Source organism: Aquarana catesbeiana, linkage group LG01 (assembly GCF_042186555.1).
Source record: "Aquarana catesbeiana isolate 2022-GZ linkage group LG01, ASM4218655v1, whole genome shotgun sequence".
Classification (NCBI taxonomy): Eukaryota; Metazoa; Chordata; class Amphibia; order Anura; family Ranidae; genus Aquarana; species Aquarana catesbeiana.
The window spans coordinates 123,770,038-123,785,670 of NC_133324.1; the positions used below are offsets into that span (position 1 = coordinate 123,770,038).

The 15,633-nt window shown below is 40.8% G+C and overlaps 1 protein-coding gene across 1 annotated transcript in view; it reads left to right on the plus strand.

The window, feature by feature from the left end:
- ADAMTS6 (ADAM metallopeptidase with thrombospondin type 1 motif 6) overlaps positions 1-15,633 on the plus strand; it is a 504,558-nt gene that overhangs the window by 237,042 nt on the left and 251,883 nt on the right. Inside the window, exon 8 of the mRNA XM_073623564.1 lies at positions 5,885-5,928. Within this exon, the coding sequence (XP_073479665.1) occupies positions 5,885-5,928 (44 nt within the window). The remainder of the gene's footprint in view (positions 1-5,884; positions 5,929-15,633) is intronic.

Below are 15,633 nucleotides of genomic sequence, written 5' to 3' on the forward strand. Positions count from 1 at the left end.
GGAGGGGCTACTTATTGCAAAGATTATAGACAAACCCTTATCCTCCCTATATTTCTGTCTGTCCATAGCTCCTACAAAGAAACTGGAAAAAACCTTGGACAAATGGAGGGTGGACATTCCTGAACTGACAGAGGACGAATGAGAAAAATGTGTATCCACCTTTGTCACCAATATGATCTTAGCTAGAGACTGCTTCATGCAGGTCAAGTTCCTCCACAGAGCCTATTATACTCTGAAACGACTGACAATTATGAATCCTAATAGCCCGGTAGCCTGTCCCAGATGTGACTTGAGAGCTGCCTCCTTCTTTCACATGGTCTGGTCTTGCCCCTGCCTCGAGGACTATTGGTCAGAGATAGTGGATAATCTTTGCCAGATTACCTCCCTAGATTTAGAAACTGACCCTAAGCCGTTTGGGGCAGACACATCAGATTATTCCTAAGCTATGCCACATTCTATGCACATAGGGAGATATTCCTCCATTGGAAGGACGCTACACCTCCCATTGTATCCTCATGGCGCTCAGTACTGAACTCGGTGGCCAATGTACAAGATTACATATACTAATCGAAACTGCCCTAGCAAATTTGACAAAATATGGTCGGGATGGATAAATGCTTGGGGAGCAGAGTTCTTAGATGACAATCGGGACATTGATGTTGCAGCCGCTCCATGACAATGGACCACTGGTGCTCTCCCGACCGATGCTCACCATCTACACTATGTAATCTAATCATTTAGATGAGGTCCCTCCTCCCGACCCCACCCAAATCCTCCCCCCTTTCCCCCCCTTGGACCTCCTTAAGCAACTATATTGAATTCTATTGCTACTAAACCGGTATCCTATTGTTATACTATGCAATGGTTTTGCTCATCTCTCTCCTGTGAATGTTAACAAACCATTTTTTCTATGTCAATCCATACAATAATGCAATTTTCACTAATTGTCTATGTGCATCGCTTGTACTGTAAAGATCTGAATAAACACTTTTCTTAAAAAAAAAAAAAAAAGGTCTGTTCAGCTGCAATATTTTTTTTTGTTTTGTTTTTGGGTCTAGGTAATCTTTATTTTTTGTTTTAAATACATTTGATTTTGGCCCAGTACAATCTCAAAGTATTGTCCAGCATATTGACTGTCTGCTTTCTGAACAGGCTACATTTTTGGACAGACTAAAATTTGCAGACTGTATGAGGTGATTCCTACTGAACACACCCACATACAATCAGACACAAAAGCTGGGAATAAAGCAGGTGCAGGGGATTGTGTTTCAAACTTCAGTGCAGGTGCTTTGCACAAAGAAATGCCAAGTGGTCATTTCCTGACATTTTGTCAGCTCACCTGTGAGTTTTTTCTTTCTGTCTAGAGTTGGTGAATATGGTCCCTAGTGATTGAAATAATGCTTCAGCATAGCGTGCCTGTCAGAAATAAAAGAGCTCTCCAAAAGTTTATTGTTGTGGTCAATGGGTAGCTGAGTATAAAATGGTTAAAACCAAAAGAAAAGCTTTTTTTTTTTTAAGCGCCAGGCCATTATAAGGATCTAGCCTAGCTTATTTTTTTTTATGCTGGCCTATGTCCATTTGGCTTTTGTCCACATTCTGTAAGCATTTTGTAGCCTGCGGTTTACACCGGCTTGCTGAAAACGCCGACACTCCAGTTGCTGGCACATAATTAAACTGATTTGTGGTTTGACCATTGGAACTGCAGTACACAACTGTGACCAAATATGCTACACACTAACAAAATAATGCAAACTCCTTCCAAGTGTTTTATAGCGCACCGATGTACGGGGCAGTTTGGAAAACCTTTCTTCTAATTCTTGAGCAGTGAGGTCCATGCCCTCAAATTGCATTTTTTTCTGGAATTACAGGAGTCACTGCCATGCTCCAATTGTTTAGCTCTCTCCAGTCTGTTTTATAGCTTAAGGTTAATTATACTGAATAGCGAGTTTTCAGTAAAGCTGGCTAGGTATAGTGAAACCTACACCCAGTCTCGCTCACCTGTACTCACATATACACATTGACGTACTCAACACATAGATTTACGCTGACTTGGTTTACTTTGGCAGGAAGTGGACTTGACTTGAAATTACATTAGTCTGCTTGTCTAATTTTTGAGTTTTATTCATACAAGACAGTATTAGAATGTTACGGAGGGAGGGATTACTTAGATTTTCATAGTTTGAGTGGTGGTAGATTTTGATCCATAGAGTTTATATTTCATATACATATCTGTGTGGAGTTTGTGGATTTGCGTATAAAATATACACTATATTGCCAAAAGTATTGGGACACCTGCCTTTACACATACATGAACTTTATTGGAATCACAGTCTTAAGGCCCGTACACACAATACGAAAATCACAAGTGAAACTTTGTCCGACTAACGATCTTGCTTTCGACAGCCGATTCTGATTTTTCATCCGACAAAAGCTGGATGTGCAGACTATAACATTTTTGTCATAAGTGAACTCGTCCGATTTTCATTTAATTTGTATGATTTTAATTAATACAAACAAAACTATTTATCATATTACGTCACTTCTGAAGTTGAACTCTGTCGTACGAGAATTTTTGTTTGGTGAGTAGCCTCTTCAATTTCGACATGAGACTAGCATGCAACAAAAAAACGGACGAACGGTCGTCCAAAAATCTGATCGTGTGTACAAGGCTTTAGACCCCATACACACTATACAACTTTTGTTGTCTGATTTCCTTTAGATTTACCAAAACCATGTAGTGCAGGAGCCTGCTTGATTGCGAACAAATTGAAACTCTTAAGGTTTGACCTCATATTATATGATTTTGGTAAATCTGAAGGAAAAAATCTACAGAAAATTGTATAGTGTGTATCCAGCTTTAGTATGTAGGGTTCAATATTGAGTTGGCCCACCCTTTGGAGCTATACCAGCTTTAACTTTTCTGGGAAGGCTGTCCACAAGGTTTAGGAGTGTGTCTATGGGAATATTTGACCATTCTTCCAGAAGCACATTTGTGAGATCAGGCACTGATGTTGGATGACAAGGCCTGGCCCGCAGTCTAATTTATCCCAAAGGTGTTCTATCGGGTTGAGGTCAGGACTTTGTGCAGGCCAGTCAAGTTCCTCCACCACAAACTTGCTCATCCATGTCTTTATGGACCTTGTTTGAGTCCTGACCTCAACCCGATAGAACACCTTTGGGATAAATTAGAGCAGAGACTGCGATCCAGGCCTTCTCATCCAACATCAGTGCCTGACCTCACAAATGAGCTTCTGGAAGAATGGTCAGACATTCCCATTGATGCAAACCTTGTGGACAATCTTCCCAGAAGAGTTGAAGCTGTTATAGCTGCAAAGGGTGGGCCAACTCAATATTGAACCCTATGGACTAATGCTGGCCATACACTATACGAAAAATCGGCTGAACCCATTTTCGATAAACGAACATTTAGCCGTAAGAGCAAACAATAGTGCCATCATGTCATGACCGATAAATCGTTCAGTGCAGATAAATTAATCCATTTTTTGTTTGTTTTTATACATATACCTAGTGCAAACAGTTCGGATGGAAAACACATTAACCTTTCAATTTATCGTTCGTTCGCCAGAAAAAATTTCCAATCTTGTCCTTCGTTTTTTCGGCTCAAAAACGTCCCAACGATTATCGATTTTGTGCCCATTAACTGGCCGAAAAACGAACAAACTGTCTAAATGACCGAATTTTGTCCTATTTTTCGTATAGTGTATGGCCAGCATAAGACTGGGATGCCATTAAAGTTCATGTGCATGTAAAGGCAGGTGTCCCAATGCTTTTGACAATATAGTGTATATATAAATCCCTAAATCCCAACTGTTCCACATTTGGAAGGACCATTTCATTTTTAGAAATAAAATCCTTCTGCCCCTCTTCCCTCCTGCATTGTCCCTCTTTTGATCTAATCCTCTATGAAGAAAGTTATACCACATTAAACCTTTCTGCCAACCTCTAAATTATGTCATCCAGTACTCTTGTGGTTTTAACCAACCTGTTTTTTGCATATTAGGCAACCTCGGCCCTCCGGCTGTTTTGAACCTACAAGTCCCATGAGACATGGCAAGACCCTGACAATCACAGGCATGACTCCTAGAGGCAGAGGCATGATGGGATTTGTAGTTTCACCACAGCTGGAGGGCCAAGGTTGCCTACCCCTGCACTAGGGCACTATTTGGAAGGTAGCCAGCTAATATACCAGCATGTCTTTGGAATGCAGGTGTGTGGGAGGAAATTATGCAAGCACAGGGAAAACATGCAAACTCTATGCAGATAGTGTTCTGATTAGGGACCCTGGTGCTGCAAGGCAGAAATACTAGCCACTAAGCCACTTTGCTCTCAAGTTCTATTTTCTGATTTTTTTTAAATACTTTGGATATTCCAGTACAGTAAAATTAAAGTGTCAGGGCAAAAAAAAAATACAAAAAAAGGCAATTTATTCACATCTCCCCATGTTTTATCCCTTTAGAGATCTTGCAAGTACAGAATAATGTGTATTGATCTGCCAGGAATGCACGTAGCTCCTAATTTTCTGCTGTGGGCTGACAGCATACAGCATTTTTGTGGGCTGATTGGTATCAGCTCTGCTCAGTTGTCTATTCCTGCATTTTTTTTATTCCTCCTACTGTCCTCATCTTTACAACGTAATGACTGATTGATCAATAGCCCAAAACGTATTGGGAATGCTAACTAGACACTTTAAAATATCAAACGAAGTGTGTAGAGCAGCCTTTTTCAACCAGGGTGCCCTGGCACCTTCAGGGGTGCCTTGGCAAAATGCCTAATAATTGCCCATCAATTCCGTACAAGCCAATGGGTGGATCAAGCCTGTCTTATAGTTACCTAAAGCCACAGGTTTTTATTGTGCACCATTACAACCTTCTACCCACTGGCATTCTACCAACCAATGACATCATCAGTTGATAAGGAGGACGTCGGACGTTTGCACAGCATCCTTGTTTGCCTCTCTCCTGCACCCCTCTGTCAGCATTTGGGTAACGTTAGGAGAGTGAAGGAGAGAAACTGAGTGAGAAGAGAAACACTGGAATACTAGTTAGTATCCGTGTGTAAAGGTGTTTTTGCTTTGGAAGTATAAATCATCTCTAATGTTGAGTGTCCTACGTGTGGGGATGTTGCTACGTTATGTAAAACTATTCATGTCATTTTTTACATTTTAGAATGAGGAGCCTTGAGATTGTGCAGAATTTTAAAGAGTGCCTTGACTAAAAAAAGGTTGAGAAACACTGGTGTATAGGATATGGGAAAACTCTAAATTTATGACAAGGTCAATTTTTTGTGTGCTTATCAGATACAAGAAAACTCTTCCAATTGTACATTTAACAGGCCAAAAGGGAGCAAATGAAAGAAAATGCTTGTTAGCGTTATGTTGCTGTACTGTACTGTCATCTTGCATTATTATGCATATGTACCAAGAATGTCTGACTCTGTTCTTAGATGCACCCTATAGATCCCGCTGCAACTTTGTGTTATGCTTGCAGGAAAAACTGTGTAAAGTGATGCATATGAACACATAATTAAATCAAAGACAAAAAAAAGAAAAGGAACAAACGCTTTACAATACAATTGTCATCTACGATATAATTAATAAATTCACATACATGTTCCCACAAGTCCTGACTATGTAGATTATAAAAGTTCCTTCCTTTTTATGGAATGTAACTGCTTCATTAGAGAACAGCTCCCTCTTGTGAGAGTCTGTGTCGTGTCTAGGCCATGTACAGTAGGTGTTAACAGAGCCAGATGTTTAGTTCACTTGCTAGATGTGTGTCCATGCTGTTCCTCTGGTAGCTTTATAATTAAGTTTTAATATTTCAACTACAGTTTAATCATTTTCTAATCACTTATGTTTTAACAGGTATGACATCTGTACGTACAAAAACAAGCCTTGTGGTACTCTAGGTAAGTGTCCTGGGTACTTCAAAACACCACAATGACAAATGCTTGGGTTGGCAAAATTATCTTGATGAATCTTTAGTCATGGATATGATTCAATATGTTCCTATATTTGTAAATGTAAAACTACCAGAAACAAATGCTTTCATGCATGTGAAGGACTAACGGTATCTTTCCCTTTGAGGGGCCTTATTAACTGACTCTAGCATGAAATTAAAAAGTTGATTTCCTTAAAATGCTGGAAATAGATAAACAAACTTCTATGTTGCGTTGCAACTGTAAAATACACTGATCAGCCATAACTTTACCACCATTGACAGGTTAAAAGAGAAGTACATATTTTTTTTTCAGAATCATACTTACCTAGGTGGATACATCATCGGTCCGATGCTGCTTCTGTCCCCTACCAGCTCCAACACTGAGAACCGAGCGATCAAACACCACCGGTCACTCAGCTTTCAGAGCTCCCCAAGCAGAGAGCTGGTGACTGTCAGTCATCACTCTCTGCTCTGCCCCCCTGTGCTCACTGGAGCGCTGTGCAGGGGGCGGGAGCGGCCAGTTCAGGCTCTCAGTGGCTCACTGAGAGGCTGAGCCGTGCGCCGGTCCAGGCATGTAGGCGGATCCCGGCTTCATTGTCACAATTTTGCCCGAGCCTGGACTGGCTCTGTGATGTAAGTCGATACTGGGCTTCAGCTCACTGTCTACTGAAAATGGGTCACAGGAGAGCAGAACGAACTGCACTCTTGTGATCCACAGAAGTACAGCCAAACAAGCTTTGGCTGTACTTCTCCTTTAAGTGATTCCCTGAAGTTGATGTGGTGTTAAAAGCAGAAAAAATGGACATCGCCGTTTGTTATGTATGGGGCAAGGTGCCCATGCTTCTCTGTGTCCACTGCCAAAAGTGGCTACAATAGGCACGTGAGCATCAGTGGTCCACAGAGCAATGGAAAATAGTGGCCTGATCTGATGAATCATGTTTTCCTTTACATCATGTGGATGAATGGGTGCGTGTGCATTGATTACCTGGGGAAGAAATGGCACCAGGACACAGTATGGGAAGAAAGCAGGCCAGCAGAGACAGCGTGATGCTTTTAGCAATGTTCTGCTGGGAAAATATAGGTTCTGACATTTTTTTAAATGTTACATATACCACCTACCTAAATATTGTTGCTAATTACACCCCTGCATGGAAATAGTATTGCCTAATGGCAGTAGCCTCTTTCAGAAGGATAATGCGCTCTGCCATTCTGCAAAAAATATTTCAAAAATCGTTTGAGGAACACAACAATGAGGTTTGAGGTGTTGAAGTTTCATCCGAATTCTCCATATCTCAATCTAATTGAGCATCTGTGGGATGTGTACGTCCAATTCATGGCGACTCCACTTCTCAAGTTGCAGGACTTAAAGGATCTGTTACTAACGGCTTAGTGCAAGATACCCAGTATACCTTCAGGGGTCTAGTGGTGTCCATGCCTTGATGTTTCAGGGCAGAAGGGGCCGTTTTAGTGGAAAAGGTGGACCTACTCAATATTAGGTGTGTCGTCATACAGCTTTGGCTGTACACTTTCTTTCAACATTAGTAAAGCCTTCATTTTCCTGACTTTCAAGTTAGCCATTGCCTTTGGAACAGTACCAGCCATAACAATGTGTTATTCGAGTCTAAATTAGACTACAACTTAGAGAGGGACCACCATTGGTGTCCACTTCTAAGTGCCGGTTACCATGTGTGTGGTGCAGTTTTTGCACTGTTCTTTTTTTACACACTTATAGCTATGCTACCATTGACTTCTATGAGAACGCACAGTTTGATTAAAGCGCATCAATGATGCAGCATTCAGGATGTATTTTCATCAAAACGTGTTCTCATAGAGTTTAATGGAAGCATGGCTACAAATGCGTGTTTAAAGCGCCTAAGTGGTGTAGTGGGTAGCTCTCTCACCTAGCAGTAAGAAGGGTCGCTGGTTCGAATCCCAACCATGCTACCTGCCTGGAGTTTGCATGTTCTCCCTGTGCCTGCGTGGGTTTCCTCCAGGTACTCCGGTTTCCTCCCACACTCCAAAGACATGCTGGTAGGTTAATTGGATCCTGTCTAAATTGTCCCTAGTATGTATGAATGTGTGTTAGGGACCTTAGGTTGTAAGCTCCTTGAGGGTAGGGACCGATGTGAATGTACAATGTATATGTAAAGCGCTGCATAAATTGACGGCGCTATATAAGTACCTGAAATAAATAATAAATAAATAAATAATAAAACATGCATAAAAATGAAACGCACATAAAATGCACTGCACACATATGAACCTGTCAATGTGCCCTAGGAGAGTGAAAAGGCTACTGTGTCTGGCTGCAATGTATCATGCAAAAGTCATTCATAGCAAATGTTTTGTCTTTTCAGTTATTTTTAGATATACATATAAAAAGAAAATAGCTTTATGTAAATATTGTAATCAGTTAAGTGTTACTGTCTTAAAAAAAATGATAGTTGGCTTCAAAAAGTGTGGTGTTGAAGCGGTAGTAAACTGCCACTTTGAACAAAAATTAATTGGGCCCCCCTGTAGAGTTAAGTCATAATGTACTAGTATGCACTGCATTCTAGCACATTATGACAGATTTACCTGTAAAGCGGATCCCTTCCGTGCAGCACTGTCACAGATACCCGGCGCTGCCATCTTCACCCGGTCTTCCTTTTGGGTTTATGAGCTCCAGCTGTGTGATTGGCTGGAGCCACGGTGACATCACTCCCACGAACGAAGCCCTGAAAGTACGGCACGGGTATGCTGTCCCTTCAGAGCGCAATCGACGCTGACGTCACCGGCACCATCACTTGTGAATATATTGGCTCATCTGTAGGTGCAAGTTCAAAAGTGGAGTTTACCTCCACTTTAAGGGATATTAGGGATGCTTTTCTTGTTATTAAATGTCAGTCAGTAAGGTGTGTTGTTTCAGCTAATTGCCATTAATCATATATGGTAATTTCTCATTAGAAGATGAGGGAAAGTTGGCAAGGAGAAGATATAATCCCTGACTATTCATCAAACCGCTTGCTTAAGTTTTCAAAGTTGGAAATATCACAATAATGAAATGTAGGATTTGTTCACAAGTGTGTTTTTATTCTTTTGTGATATTTTACATTTTTTGTAAGGCATCCATTGATATGGTACCAGTAGTGTAAAGACATTAGCAAGTCTTATTAGACTTTTTTGTCCACCATTTAAATCCATCTGCATATGTTCCTAGGGTGAAGTTGGGATTTATGAGTATAGAAGTTGGTGGGGATTGAGAATATTCAAAGTAATGGGAATTTAGTCTATCCCACAATGCCAAATAGTGGGATAGAGAGGGACTGAGTATGGCACATTTGTGATTAGGTTTGATCGATTGAGTTGTTTGAGCTGATTAAAAATATTTGAAAAAGATTTGACATTACTGAACCTTAAGTGTAAAGGGTTTGTTTATTAGTTCTTGGTTTTGGGTTTTCCCTATATGAATTTGAAGAGTTTGGATTAAAAAGAATCAAAATCTTTTCTAAGGCAGGCCATACATGGTTTGAATCTTGGCCAGTTCAGCAGGAACCAGCCGAGATTTGAACCGTTAATGGGCAGGCTGAATGTACCAAGTTGATCAATCGATCAACTTGGGTACAACTGGCCTGCCAAATTCTCCAACGATTATCGGTAGCGGCTGGAAATAATCACTGTCCTCTCCCGGCAGGGACAGCTTTTCCCGCTTGCCCTTGCCGAGCAGACAATGGCTCGGCAGGTGGGATTCCCCTGTCAACATGGTCTGTGTTGACGGGGGAATCATGTGAATTTCACACCGTATATGGCTGCCCTTAGACTATACATACTAAAGTATTTGCATATTGTAAACAAACAGCAAAATCACTTTAAAACAAGCCCTCGTTCATCTCTGTAGCTATAGGCCATGTGAGGCAATTAATTTCGGATTTTACAACAGAGACACTAAGATATCAGCTATTTTCTGTTAACGCAAAAGCTTGGCAACCTTAAAGCCCACTAATGTAAATACACACCAGATGCTTCTAAGCTATTAGAAACCAACTAAAAACCAACTCTGGAGTCTGTTTTGTGGTCCTTGAAGATCTTTGAGAATTAATTACACACACAGTACTCACAGTGCAAGCAGCTAAAATGTTCAGGGAAGACCTGGTTTAAAGCTCTTTTTGGGCTTTTTCACACCAGCAAGACGCACTGATTGCACAGCTGCTGGCCTGTGCTGGGAAACACAGGGAACCCCGGGGGTCGCACTGTGTGCTTTTTTAACCACAACTTTATTTAAATGTTAGGAGTGACATTTTAATACAGTTCTTATCACTGCAGTGCCATTGCATTGTGGTGGTTCGCAGCATAGCCCACTGCGCTGAAGTAAAGTACTGCCACTGCCAATGTAGCACCCACACATGTGGTGTAAAGGAATCCTTACTGCTTCTTAAAGCGGACCTTCAGTCATTTTTTTAACTTTCCATCTATTAAATCTGCCCTTGTTGTTTTAACTTTAGATAGTAAAACTTTTTTTTTTGCCAATAAATACCTTATACAGCCCACTTCTTGTTTCTTGTCTGGTCATTAGCCTAGACTTATGACATAATGCACAGCTCTTTCTCTCACTCTCGTGAGAGTTTACCAGGAAGCAAAAGGGGGGGGGTGAGTCATAAGAGGGCCATTGAAAGCTGCAGGGCTGGAGGTGTGCCTCTGTGTGTCTGTGCAAATCCAGGAAGTGAACAGGCAGCAGATTCAGCTGCCCACAGTTAAAATAGCTGCAACCAGACTTAGTGAAGGGAGATTTCTGCAACATATTTGGCAAGTACAGAATCACAGTATATATAAAATAATATAAAAAGTGGTTGGAGGGAAGCTTCAGAATGAGAAAGATTATTTTATTACAAATTATGTAAGCAGACTGCAGGTCCTCTTTAAGAAAATGTAAATACTTAGAGTTCATTGTCAGGGCCGTGATTGTGTTAGGAACGGGGATGGGGAGGGATATTTGTGCTAGGAAGGGGAATTAGAGTGTAGGGGAGAGAATGTTTGGGAAATTTGAGGGGTGGAAGATTTGTGCTATTAGGGATGATTTTTTTTGGGGGGGGGGGCATTTGAGCTGGGGATTTAGGGGATGGAGGGGGCTGAGATTTGTGGTGGGAGGGGGAATTTCAGCAAGGGGCAGATTTGTACTGGGAGGGGTAATCATGCAGATTACTGCCCACATTTTTTTGGGGGGGGTTTGCTGACACATGATGCTCATACATCTTGGGGGGCACAGTTTGACATGTTTGCCCTGGGCTGTAGGTGACCTTATCCCGGCACTGTCCATTGTCTGGGCACACGGAGACAAAGGACTCATTTACATCAGGCACACTCTTTACCTCGCTAGGTTTTACAGGTGAAACTATATTCAGGGGAGTGTAAGTTCGGTAGAGTATACATTACAAATTGTTGATTTTATAGGGCCTCTGTATTTTTGATATGCCAACCTATAAAAAAAAAAATCACGGATTCCTTTCATAGGAAGCGTAGTACATGCCAATCAGATCATGCTTTTATTTCTTATTCCAAGTGCTGAACAATCATGGCATTGGCTCACTGTGTCCTACGGCCATTCTGGTATTCAGTGATGGAGGAGTTCACTTGCCCCTTGGGAGTGTTCTCTTCCAAGTGTGTATTTTTCCAGGAAGCAAGACACACTAAATATGAATATATGGCCCTGACATTTGCTTCTGCTGTAAAATACAGCCGTCCCATTTTTTTCCTTGATTAAAATTAGTGTGTAAATCAGATTAGTTCAGTTGTTTTTGAGCTTCGGACCACCAAAGCTGCATATTTTTTATTTTATTTGTGTTGGTGTCATGGAAGGTCTATGGAAATACTCTTGCTATAAGCTTTTGAGCTAAAGAATTCTGTCCAAAGTTGAATGTGAAGTCAAATGAAAGGCTTACTAGTAGCTTTGTTTGTGTTGCTGTGACTGAGGCTCCCCACTGACACCGAATCTTTTAAAAGTGTGGGCTCAGCGTCACTTAACACAGTGCTGCCGGCCACGCAAAGGATTTTACCAAATAAGGCTGAGCTTGCATTTTTAGCAGTCTTAGCGTCACTGAGGTGACTGCCTGTGTGTGTTTACAAGAGCTCACACATGCACAGATAGTGCTACCACTACCTGAGGTGGCCATATTTATTATGGACCCCTGAGACGCTCCTAAATGGGACTAAACATGTGGCCATTGTAAGATCTCCCAGTCAACATCCTGCAAGTGGCTGCAGGAGGTAGGAAGTGACTGGAATTTACCAGTGGGGTTTAATACGAAGGTTAGGCAGTAGAACTGTGCAATCAAGTCAGCTAAAATTCTTACAATCTATATAACTGATCAACACCATGACGATACTCCTTCATTGCGGCAGTCATCAGGCTGGGAATTGGCTGGTGACAAAGCTGCTTTGTTTAACTTCAACAAAGAAAAGTGAGGTCACCAAACTAGCTAAGCTGTTTGGAAAAGGTGCCTAGATCTGTGAGAGATGTGAATGGTGTCTGCCATTAGCTACAGCTACATATTATAGCTCACCACCACATTTTTAGGAGAAAAACACTATTTGGGAAGACATTTGGAAAAAATATACTGGTCTCCATGCCTCTATCAGCCTCCAGCTTCACAAAAATTACTAGGATATCTTTTAAAATCTGTTTTATAAAATGTAGAAAGGTTTGACTGTGTGGGCTGGAGATCTTCTTTAATAATGTGGTCCCTGGTAAAATGCACATTTACAGAATTTGGAGATTTTTGGTAGCCATCATCCACACATATGGAATGGTGTGCATGATTCTCCTTCCTAGCACTCCAAAGTTTAACTCACTGAAGCATTACCAACATTGTAGTTTACTTGTGAGTTGAACCCCATGTGACCCAATTATCTCAAGCAATCCTCTCATTGACATGGTTTGCATTTATTGGATAGTGTTTACCACCCTATGCTATCACTATTCTCTCTGATTTCAGTAAAGTCATTTTAAACATGTGTTTAGCCCACAAAGAATTGGACATGACTTCAGACAGTAGATTACAACTTCGGCACCTGAGACCATACAATTTTGTAAACTCTGGCATTTTTTTCACAGCCGGGAAGCCCAACTCTTGCGTACAGCTGCCCGTTGACATGAATGGCTGTGCTTGTGTAAACATTTAACATTTTTGCGTAAAATAGTAAATGTTCTGTATTTTGCATATGCCTGTACACCATACTTATGTTCATGCAATTACCTGCGTATACCTGAATACAGCCATGCACAGCCATACATGTAAATTGGTGGAAGGACACAGCACTTGGGTGTCAGAATTTACTGTATGTTGCACGGTCTCAGGGGCCCATGTGCAATAAGCCTTATGTGAAAGGCCTCCTCTTCTGGAGGAGCCGTAAGGTCCCAAGGAATCCTCATGGGGAAAGACTACTCTGGACTGACAAATTTCATAATTGAAACTAATTTACAAAACACTACCATCTTGTCTCATATTAAGGACCTGCCGCTGTTTTAAAGAAATAAGAAAAAAAAAAAAAGAAAAAATACATTTAGTAATTTGCCTTTTTATCTGTCTCTTCCCTCTTCTTTGCTGGCAGGCCCCTCTCTAATGCCAGTGTCAGTCCATGCAAATGAAAGGGAGAAGACAGATTCCAGAGATATTCTAGTAGTTTTAAAAGAAAAATGGCCTCTGTCACCGTAGCTTTGGAGAAAGAACTAAGAAGGTAATTAATAACAAATACATAATATTTTTAAATTCAGTCAGTCATATTCAGTTAATAATTCTTATTCTTAAACTGAATTTGTGGCCATGCTAAGGACAGTCAAATATTCACATATCCTTAATAAGCGCACACTGACTTCTTTAGTTGCAGGCACTGAGAAGCAATTCATCTCAAAGTTTGCAACATACAATGCTGTGAAAAAGTATTTGCCCCCTTTCTGATTTTTTTAAATTTTTTTGCATATTTGTCACACTTAAATGACTCATCAAACAAATTTTATTATTACACTAAGATAACCTGAGTAAATACAAAATGCAGTTTTTAAATGATGGTTTCATTTATTAAGGCAAAAAGCTGTCCAAACCTGCCTGGCTTTATGTGAAAAAGTAATTCCCCCCTAAACCTAATAACTGGTTGTGCCACCCTTGGCGGCAACAACTGATATCAAGCGTTTGCAGAATTGTTTTACTTCAGCCACATTGGAGGGTTTTGCAGCATGAACAGCCTGTGTAAGGTCATGATACAGCATCTCAATTTGATTTAAGTACGGGCTTTGACTAGGCCACTCCAAAACCTACATTTTGCTTTGTTTGAACCATTTGGAGGCGGACTTGCTGTTGTGTTTCAGATCATTGTCCTACTGCATAACCCAAGTGCACTTGAGGTCACAAACTGATGGCCAAACATTCTCTTTTAGGATTTTTTGGTAGAGCTCAGAATTCATGGTGCCATCAATTTTGGTAAGTCGTCCAGGTCCTGAAGCTGTAAAGCAGCCCCAGACCATCACGTTACCACCACTATGTCTGACTGTTGGTACGATGTTCTTGTTATGAAATGCTGTATTAGTTTTATGCCAGATGTATCGGAATGCACACCTTCCAAAAAGTAAAATTTTTGTCTCATCAGTCCACAGAATATTTGCCTAAGAGTCTTGGGGATAATCAAGATGTTTTTAGTAACTGTGAGATGAGCCTTTGTGTTCTTTTTGGTCAACAGTGGCTTTGGCCTTGGAACTCTCCCATAGATACCATTTTTGCCCACTCTCTTTCTTATTGTTGAATCATGAATACTGATCTTACCTGAGGCAAGTGAGGCCTGCAGTTCTTTAGATATCGTTCTGGTTTCTTTTATGACCTCCTGGATGAGTCATCGTCATTCTCTTGGACTAATTTTTGTAGGCCAGCCACTCCTGGGAAGGTTCACCACTGTTCCAAGTTATCTCCATTTGTGGATAATGGCTCTCCTAGTGGTTCATTGGAGATCCAAACTCTTAGAAATGGCTTTAAAACCCTTCCTAGACTGATACATGTACATTACTTTGATTCTAATCTGTTGTTGAATTTTTGTAGATTGTGGCATGATGTGTGGCTTTTTGTGATCTGCGTCGTTTTTGGTCTGTCGTAACAGCATACAGATAAGCGGTTTTCCCGATAGGAATTGGTTCCGTCGGAAATATTTAGAACATGTTCTATTTCTAGGTCCGTCAGAATTTTCTAAAAAGAAAGTCCGATGAGGCGTACACACGATCAGAATATATGATGAAAAGCTTCCATCTGACTTTTTCTGTTGGACATTCCGCTCGTGTGTACGTGGCATAACTTGTAGAGATGTGATAAAGTAGGTCTGGGTAGTCACATGCACCCAAAGCTGCCTTGCATTATGCAGGTATGGTCCACCCTTGTCACTATCGGGAAACTGGTCAAGAGAAATTATATGCAGCCAACACTAGAGCAAGTAGTGCAGTGGGACATAAAGTTTCTGAAAGAGTTTGCAGGATTAGTGGCACTGAGATGCAAAGAAGGATGAAAAATGTAGTATTTTATGTAAAAACCAAAAAAGAAAAAAAAAGTTGTAAATGAGCACAGTTCTTAAGGGTTCAGATTTACTTCAGTAAATTCTGAGATATCAGGATTTACCCCAATTGACCATAGCTATATCTGTTAAACGTTTGGTTATGGCTTAT